Source organism: Sinocyclocheilus anshuiensis, unplaced genomic scaffold (genome assembly GCF_001515605.1).
Source record: "Sinocyclocheilus anshuiensis isolate Anshui unplaced genomic scaffold, SAMN03320099.WGS_v1.1 scaffold412, whole genome shotgun sequence".
Classification (NCBI taxonomy): Eukaryota; Metazoa; Chordata; class Actinopteri; order Cypriniformes; family Cyprinidae; genus Sinocyclocheilus; species Sinocyclocheilus anshuiensis.
The window spans coordinates 2218490-2228493 of NW_015558661.1; the positions used below are offsets into that span (position 1 = coordinate 2218490).

Genomic DNA, 10004 nt, shown 5'->3' on the forward strand with positions numbered 1-10004 from the left:
CAGATCTTCTTACCGTCATAATGGAAAATCAATTTGCTAGAGTGGTGAGCAAGTTGCTGCTGTGCATTTGTTGCAGTCATGTGTACAACGACCGTTCTGATGCTCCATAGCATTTTACTGGAATAAAACACAATTCGTGATAGGGTAAAATTTTAAAAGCTGGGACAAAGGCAGTGGAAACCACTTGAAGCTGTTTACAGTTTTCTTAATTGTCAGGATGAGTCCTGTCCTTTTGCTATCTTTGTTACTTTCAGGTAAGTCCAGTGCTTTTTCTTGTTTGTATTATATTAATTATACAATCTTTCAGTTACACATGTTGCATAACTTTTGATGCTGTTTGCATAAACATTTAATATTCAAAAAATGGAACAAAATTAGAAACATTTTAAGACTATTTAAAAAGCAACCGCCTAACCTATCTGTGAATGACATTTACTGTGAATTTTATACTATGGAACGACGAATGTGACTGAATTCTATATGCTACCAAACTGTACTGATAATTCTAACTTAACCAAGTGAAGCAAGATCTGCAATGATTAACATTTCTGTACAGTTATTCCACAGGCTGAGTTAGTCCCAGAGAAACCAAAGAGATCTGCTCTGAACCAACTCACCAGGTTACTGCTTCGCAAATATAACTGTGGAGTCCGGCCTGTCCAGAACTGGACCAAACCAACTACCATTTACATTGACCTTATAATCAAATCTGTCCTAGATGTGGTGAGCGCATTTCAACCTTTAGAGAGATTACTTGTATTACTTGTACTGTAGACAATGAACAATTTTTATGCCAAGCTTTTTTACATGCAATGCACAGGAATGTTAACTGTTAGAAGTTGTTAACTAAATAAATGAATTGCACAGTTCTTAAAGTGTGTTTCTATGTCAGTAAAATAAAGTAAATTTGCACATCTTTTCACAGGATGGACAGACTCAGAAAGTGACCACCAGCATTTGGTATCGCCAAGTTGGTATCAATTAATTTGTCTACGAAAATACACAGCAGCATTATTGTATATGGCTAACATACTTTATTCAGATTAGTCTGATGCAGATTGTTTAAGTGTTTTTGCACTGTAACCTCTTGAAATCAAACCTATTGTCCTTTGACTTTTACCTGAATATTTACTTGAAATATTATCAATAGACCAGTATATGAATATATCAGTATATATTACACATTATATACATACCTGAGTGCCCACATAATCAGCATGTCTTATTCCTTTAAAAGAAGAATGCAACGAATGAGCAGGTTTCATAAACCACATTTAATTTTATCTTTACGAGACAGATCCAGCAAAGAAACACATACACAATAATACAATTTTGAAATGCATGGAATCTGATATTTGAGCGATCTGAATCTTTCTCATGGGACCTGCTAGGTGATAACAGTAAACCGCATTACTCTAATGTTTCAGATATGGAACGATGAGTTTCTTGTTTGGGATCCTGAAGAGTTTGATGGAATCACTGAAATATCGCTGTCCTCGGATGCCATCTGGGTGCCTGATGTCATCATAAGTGAATTGTATGTACATGATAGATGTATCTCTCCAGCCTGCATCACAAGCTCCTTTTGTGTTCTGGAAATGAATTTTGTTGAGTTATATTCTCATTGCATCATATGTCTTCCTATCTCTCCAGCGTCGATGTTGGCAAATCCCCAGTCATCCCATATGTTTATGTCAACTGCTCAGGAACAGTAAAAAACTACAAACCCATCCAGGTGGTCTCAGCCTGTCACCTGGAGATTTATGCCTTTCCCTTTGACAAGCAGAACTGCACTCTGACCTTTCGCAGCTGGCTCCACTCAGGTAAATTATTCACTCGTACACAGCGTGTGCTTTGTACACAAGCTGGCCTCCGTATAATGAGAGTTGCTGTGATTACTGAGTGTTTTTGATCAGCCCTGGTTAGAATCTTTTAAAAGCTGACATATTTTAAATAAGCTCCTCGCAAACCTGCCAACATAAACACTTAATTGAACAATAACACAATGAACTGCTGATGTGTTTCTCTGGCAGTGAATGAAGTGGATTTAGCTCTGTGGAGGCCTGCTGAGGAAATCGCCAATGATACGAGAGAGTTCATGAATGATGGTGAATGGGAGCTGCTGTCTGTCCCTTCTCACTACTGGACACTGAATCTAGAGGACAGAGACTACGCACAGATTCAGTTTAATGTGAGAATTAATCCTGAACTTATTCAATCAGTACAAAGGACATTCACTGGCAGCTTTACATTTCAAGTTTTCAATTTCAGTTTTATCTGTATAGTGCGTTTCACAAAACACAGTGCGTCAAAGCAACTTTCATGATATCTTTATACCTTACAGTCACATTTAGATTAGAGATAGGCGATAACATAGTTTGCATTTTGCGATGATATAATCTGTATGCATGTGGATAAAGTTGGACATATTATTGTTATATTTGACTTTATGTATACAGTAGACCTGTGCGATAATATAGTTTACGTTTTGTGAGAACATCTTAACACAACCTTCCTGTGAAACAAAAGGCTTATAGGGATAATTCACCCAAAAATGAAAACTCTCTCATTAATTACTCACCCTCATGTCGTTCCACACCCATAAGACCTTTGTTCATCTTCGGAACACAAAATAAGACGTTTTTGATTAAATCCGAGAGCTTTCTGACCCTGCATAGACAGCAACGCAACTGACACATTTAAGGTTCAGAAAGGTAGTAAGGGCATTGTTAAAATAGTCCATGTGACATCGGTGGTTCAACCGTAATTTTATGAAGCTACAAGAATACTTTTTGTGTGCATAGAAAACAAAAATAATGACTTTAATCAACAATTTCTTCTCTTCTGTGTCAGAACGAGCGTTCACGAGAGTATCACGATGCATGCGTGTGCATTCCTCTGCTTGTAAACAAGGCGCAGCATCGTGGTACTCTTATGATGTATGTCACAACAAAAATATCTGTTACTACTTCCTTTATATTGTGAATACTTAAAAATCAATTGTAATCCATCCAGCCATCCATTTTCCAAGCTGTTTATCCTCAGCAGGGATGCTGGATCCCACCGTCTCGGGTCACAAAATCAAATGTAATTTAATTTAAAATTATTTTGAAAAATATTATATTATATTGTTGTTTATTTTGAATTGAAATTGCATTTTCTTATAAAAATATTTTTAATATATTTAGAATTTCTTATTTACTCGCCACTGCCAAATTTGACTTGCATTTAAAGTCTGACAAATGTTCATTTTGGACCCTGACTGAGACATTAGGCACGTAACAGTAGGCCAGACATGCTAGCTAGAGTATTGATGTTAGTCTGACATGTCACAACCCTTCTGCAACCTTTGCATGGCTGTTAGGGGAGTCACACTAAAGCTAACAGATGAGGCTTAGCGGCAGACAACACACAGAAAGGATGATGATAATGAGACTGTCTTTCTGGCATTTGATCAATGAGCATCGTGTTCAGTGGGAGGAATGGGCCAACAGCTCAAAGCTCGTGGGCAATCCACCCTGTTCCACTAAGATGCGCACACCATGGAAACGGCTGTGTACTTTGATTACCTTTGCTCTGCGGCTCATTGCCAAAGCCATTTAGGGATCCATATTTGTGTTTTTACTCATTGGCCAAATGGGTGGGGAACATGTTTAAGTCGGTATGAAATTGCTCTTTGTTGTACTGTGGAAGCTTAAGCAGCCTTAAATAAGGAAAGGGAAATGGATGGTCCTGATCCAGATGAGGGGCAGCGAGAGGAAATAACTCTGTGGCAGCGAGGTTGATCAGGACGCTCAAGAATCAAGTCTGGGTTCTCAGGGGGAGCTGAGGTGTGGGAAAACAATTTCAGCTCTAGAATGAGAAATTGGACTTATTTAGCAAATCCAGGAAATGAGGAGAAGGCTTAAGCTTATGTAATTCCTCTTTAGTCACAGCCATCTCAGTCTGCTCCGTGAGCACATTTCTCTGAGGGCAAGTAATGGAATAAATATCACCCAGAGAGAGCCCGTTCAATTCCAGCCTTTCTGTCTCTCTCTGTAGGTGCTGATCCGCAGGCGCCCCCTGCTGTACGTGGTAAGTCTGCTCATCCCGAGCATCTTCTTCATGGTGGTGGATGTCACCAGCTTCTATCTGCCTCCGAACAGTGGCACTCGCATCACTTTCAAGACCAGCATTCTCTTGGGCTTCACTGTAATCAGAGTCAATCTGATGGATGAAATCCCTGCTACCGCTATTAAAACACCCCTCATTGGTATAGTACAGTTAGAGGTCTTCCTAATTACAATGTTCACCTATTAACAACACTCTTGATGGACAGCAGCCTCACCTTTCTGACAATAATGTTTGCTCTTTTTGCCACAGCGGTCTTCTTCGCTGTCTGCATGGCACTGCTGGTGCTGAGTTTGGCAATGTCCATTTTCGTAGTGAAGCTTTTGCATTACAGTGAAAAGGAAATCAAGGAGATGTCCATGTCCGCTTGCTTACTAGACAAATACGGCTCAATGGATCAGAGCTTTATTGAGAGCGCTTTCACATCGATGAAGACACTGGATGATATGGAGCAGTCCGGAGGTAGGAGAGAAAATATTATCTATTTATACAATAGGGTTCTATACTTTGAAATAGTTAGGAACAATGTTTTTACAATGTCTATTCATTTCTTAATTTCAGCATATATTAATACATTTTAAAACGTTTAAATAAAATGAGTTATAGACAAACATTCATTAACATTGACCAATAGTTTATTCATAAAAGAACATTATGTAGATGAAAAAAAGTTTGTGTCAGCATCGATAGCCTTGTGGGCAGCGTGCCGATATACAGTGCTGTTGCGCTATGGGCGTCCCGAGTTCAAATCCCAACTCGAGGACCTTTCCTGATTCTGCCCCCCTCTCTCTCCTCCACTGTGCTTTCTGTCAGTTCTGATCTGTCCTATCGTAATAAAAGGTGAAAATGCCAAAAAAATGTGTTAATATCATTCATTATTACACAGCTGACATGAATGATTCTGATTGGCCAGTCACTGAATTCTGCAGTCAATTCATTTATTTTTATTCATTACATCACTTGCTCTCCAATGGATCCACTGCAGTGAATGGGTGCCATCGGAATGAGAGTCCAAACAGCAGATTTGATGGACTGGGGTTGTGTGTATTACTTGTGGATTATCGTGATGTTTTTATCAGCAGTTTGGACTCTCATTCTGATGGCACCTGTTCGCTGCAGAGGTTCCATTGGTGAGCAAATGATCAAATTATTAATATTTCCAAATCTGTTCTGATGATGAACTAACTCATCTACATCTTGGATGGCCTACTGTAAGCTTGAGTTTTAATTTTAAGATTTAAATTTGAAATGAATGAAAATTCCGTCATTAATTTTACTCACCCTCATGTCATTCCAAACTCGTCAGACCTTTGTTCATCTTTGGAACACAAATTAAGATATTTTTGATGAAATCTGAGAGCTTTCTGACCCTGCATAGACAGCAACACAATGACCACGTTCAAGGCCCAGAACGGTAGTAAGGACATTGTTAAAATAGTCAATGCGACATCAGTGGTTCAACTTTAATTTTATGAAGCTATGAGAATGCGTTTTTTCCCGCAAATATAACAAAAATAACGACTTTATTCAACAATTTCTTCTCTTCTGTGTCAGTCTCCTCTGCCTTTCATGAGAAAACCACGACAAATAATAATTGTGTTCTCTCTCTGATCCAGGCTTCGAATTTGATCTCTCTCCAGAGCCAGACCTGTTCTCTCTAACAGAAGTCTCAAACAATGACTCTCCACTGGAGAAGATCCTGCAGGAGGTGGTGTCTCTCAGACTGTACCTTCAGGAGGAGGACAATGAGGGCAGTTCACAGTCTTACTGGGTGGAACTGTGCCTGAAAGTGGACAAGCTCCTCTTCTGTGTGTACCTGCTAATTATGCTCATCTATGTCATGACTCTACTGCTGCTCTGGGGTGTCTGGAGCTCTGCCTGAAAGTCTGAAGGAGGTGGTTGGGGAAAAAGAGGGGTAATGAGAAGAGAAGGACAAAACGGAAGTAGAGGGGATGGAGGAAGTTAAAAGAAAGTGACAGATTTCACAACTGCAGTTTTAGTTTTAAAGTATAATTAATTACATTTGATACCTACTATTAACATGAATTCAGATTTTCTTCTGTAGATTGACTCTATAATATAAAACGAGCCCAGTTTGCCAAACGAGATTTATATAGGTGGAGTCCTTATTTGTAAAACATGGTTAAACATACTTTAAGTAATGTAAAAATCATAACTAGTTGTGAGCAAATTGCCTTCATGTTGTATGTGATTGTTTGCCATAGAATAAAGAAAAACAAATTAATGAACAAATTTATGTTTGAATATTGTCTTTCTCTTCCATGCTTCTCTTCTTTTCACTAATAACACTGAAATGTTTTGTTTTAACTGTAGCACTTGATGATAAGGGACTGTCACTGAAATAAACCCCCATTCATAAACATGGAGGTCACTTTTTATGTTAATATTCTATTAAGGTATGAATGGCAATAGTATCTACTTTTAATGGCATATGTTCAAGTGGAGATTTACTTTTTTTTTTTAAACTCAAATGTAGAATCTTAAGATGCTGTGACTTTAACTTACATTTTATATACGCTTGCATTTTACTATAACTGTTTTGATTTTTTTTTATTTGTAAAGCAAGTACATGGAATCAACAATGAAATAATACTGTAAATTATAAATGATACTGTTGAACATCAACGTGCTAAAATAAATAGTGCTTTGCAAAATAAGTTGTATTGTTTTGAGATTTTGTTCTGCTAAAACAAATAATTTATTATAAATACACACGTCCTGAATAAATAAAACAGTTAATAAAAATCATGCTATCGTAAAACTGGTTTACTAGGTAATCAAAATCCACTTAACTAAATTAACTGGTTTTATTAAATTCAAACATGGAAAATTATTTAATATGTCGGAATCAATTTTACTACATATGTTTACACAAACAAATGTCATTTCAAGGGCCAGATTACAGAGCATTCTTTGAAAAATTATACATAACATGAGAATGAAGAACGTACGTTTATATGCCCCTCCCTGTACTGTAACATTATCATATATCAAGCTCCAGTTTCCTTATCGAAAAATAAACCACAATCACCTTCACATCACTATCATTATAGTACATTTTCATTACATCGCTTCTCAGAGCTGCCAGGTCAGTCAGAAAAAAAGCACCTAATTCAATTCCTCATCAAAATTCTGATAATATTTTCCTGACGCAAATCTAATCACCTGCCTATTGCCGGGCTAATTAAGTCTCATCATGGCTGGGTGAAGTATTAGATCACAGTTAATGTAGTAGTCTAAGTGCTCATGGAAATTGACTTGAACTTGGTGGTGAAATATGACCCATGAAATGTCAATGGTAGCTGTAATTCATGCGCCGTCCGCTGTTGAGTTAATGTGAGAGAGAAAAACACTAGTATCATCATTTGACGATGTCTATGTTGTTCATCCTGTTATAGTTAAAATCTTAAACAAATAAATAACCCATTGCCTCCATGCTCCATTTTTAACATGATAATGAGGCCTAATAGAACATGCTGTTTACAAAATAATTGTGAATAAATAGTTTTTGAAGTACAATGTTTAGAAGAAATAGAACTCTATCTGTATCTAGCTTTTCAAGAGTAGCTACACAATGCTTGTCATGCTTATATAGTGAATTCTCTCCGTTGTATCTCTTGGGACAAGCTGAAGTGCTTTGGACCTGCCTAAGCTGTGGGATGATCATACAGAAGAGGGAGGGAGGGTGGACTAAGTGCCGTTATGACACAGTCCGAGCGCTTATGGAAAACTCAGAGATAACTAATGGAGCTCAGGGTGCATCACTGGAAGGAAGCAGCCCCAGGCTAGAAGCCTGCGAGAAGAACCCAGAGCAACGCTAAACGGCTCAGCACAATGAAATGTTCAGCACCCTGGACAGCTCTCTGCGTTTGCATGTATGTGGCGGTGGTGGCTTGCTCAGGTAACTTCTCTTATACTTTATTTTTGATTTTGATTATAAAAACAAATTGCGTTTGAGCTTTCAAACGAACAAGCGCTGTACTTTCACATTAAACGAGCTTAAGACTCAAGGGCTGTGTCTCAAAACCTAGTGAGCTGCCAACCTAGACAGCATTTTTGGTCATCAAAGGAAACTAGGTTGGTCATTATCATCTAAATTAGACAGCTCTCTAGGTTTTGAGACACCATCAATATTGCTATTAATTAATTAATATGCATTCACGTGTATCTGACAGCTGAACCTTTTCATGCTGAAGCTGAATGAAGTAAAAGTGATAAGTGGCTAATCTTTTGTCTCGGTGTAGTGAAGAAGCTGAGCAATAACACTGGGCGATTCGCCAATGCCACTCTGGTTCGACTAAATGAGTTTTTAAGTGCCGGATATAAGAAAGGAGTTCGACCAGTGCGCGACTGGAGGCAGTCAACGACGGTGGCCATTGACCTAATGGTTTATGCGATTCTTAATGTGGTGGGTAGAGGTCTCAAAAGTCTATTAAATATGTAAACTATAACTGTCTGTTAATTAAGACTTTTTGCGTTTATTCTTTTGTATATATTTTTGTGCCACACAGGATGAGAAGAACCAGGTTTTGACAACATATGTGTGGTACAGACAGGTATGTTGGTGGAAAATACAAGATTAATTTAAATCTAAAATATTAGATAACTTACAACATCAAAAGATCCGATTTCTGAACGAATGACTCTTATGAGCCGGGTAGAGTGAATCAAGAACGTGCGGTGCAAACTATGTAGTCCGTTTGTCATATATGAATATCTGTGAGTCGCTTCTTTTTATTGAATAATGAACGTACAGTACTCCTGTGTTTTTTTGTTGTTGTTGTGAAGCAACAATTTGAAGCGAGAAGCAATCGTGAGCAGATCATTTCATTGTGTATCGAAAACATACAACGTGATGATCGTGTAGTTCGATTCCCGAACAAATGACTCATACGAGCCGTTTTCGTTTTTTGTGTAGGCCTATCAGTAATGTACGGCAAAACTATTGTAGTTTGAATGTCAAACAAATGACTCTTTTCTTCTTAATGAAATATAAATGTAAACAGCAGACAGTGTCGTTTGATTTCCGAATGAATGACTCTCAAGAACCAGTTTTAGTGAATCAATAACCAGTGTTGGGGAAAGTTACTTTTAAAAGTAATGCATTACAATATTGCGTTACTCCCTAAAAAAGTAACTAATTACGGTACTTAGTTACTTTTTATGGAAAGTAATGCGTTATATTACTTTTGCGTTACTTTTTAAATATAAGCAGGGCTTGATTGTTTTTAATATAAGAAGTTCTATTTATAGCAAATATAAAAGCCCTTTCACACCAAAAAGTGTAATGAATAAACCTCAGGCTGAAGCACAAGTAAATTCACGTCTGTACAGTAGAACGCAGGAGAAGAAACACTCTTCAGCAATAAAAAAACAAAGCACAATTGTTAGTTTCAGTCATTTTAGCTTATTAGTATGGTTGAACTGGATCATCAAAGGTCAGCAGCAAAGATATTGGTTAATAAAATGGGATTAGATACATCTGTGTTATTTAACATATTTAATTATTGCAGGTTTGCGTCATATTCTGAGTTTGCATTTCACTGTTTTAATTCATTTTGATGAATACTAAATCTGTTTTTTTGTGCGTGGGATGAATTAATGCACATTCACATTTAGTCTAGAACTACAGTAACATCATGTTCACACAGCGCACACAACGCCTCTGTACTCCCGATTTCTCTCAACATGGGGACAGGAGAGCTGTCAGTCAATAAATGGGAAAACAAAGTAACTGGCATTACTTTTTTGAAAAAGTAACTCAGATATTTTCTTGTAAATTAAAAAGTAATGCGTTACTTTACTGGTTACTTGAAAAAAGTAATCTGATTACGTAACTTGCGTTACTTGTAATGCGTTACCCCCAACACTGG

General features: G+C 37.5%; 1 protein-coding gene across 1 annotated transcript; it reads left to right on the forward strand.

Moving 5' to 3' along the window:
• The first annotated feature begins 139 nt into the window (after positions 1–139).
• LOC107681116 (5-hydroxytryptamine receptor 3B-like) lies at positions 140–6072 on the forward strand. The gene is made up of 9 exons (XM_016477284.1): positions 140–254; positions 557–723; positions 926–970; positions 1428–1537; positions 1654–1823; positions 2034–2191; positions 4042–4252; positions 4363–4572; positions 5727–6072. Exons 1-9 carry the CDS (start codon positions 218–220, stop codon positions 5990–5992), a joined length of 1374 nt encoding a protein of 457 aa, XP_016332770.1. The 5' UTR covers positions 140–217; the 3' UTR covers positions 5993–6072.
• Positions 6073–10004: the final 3932 nt, after the last annotated feature.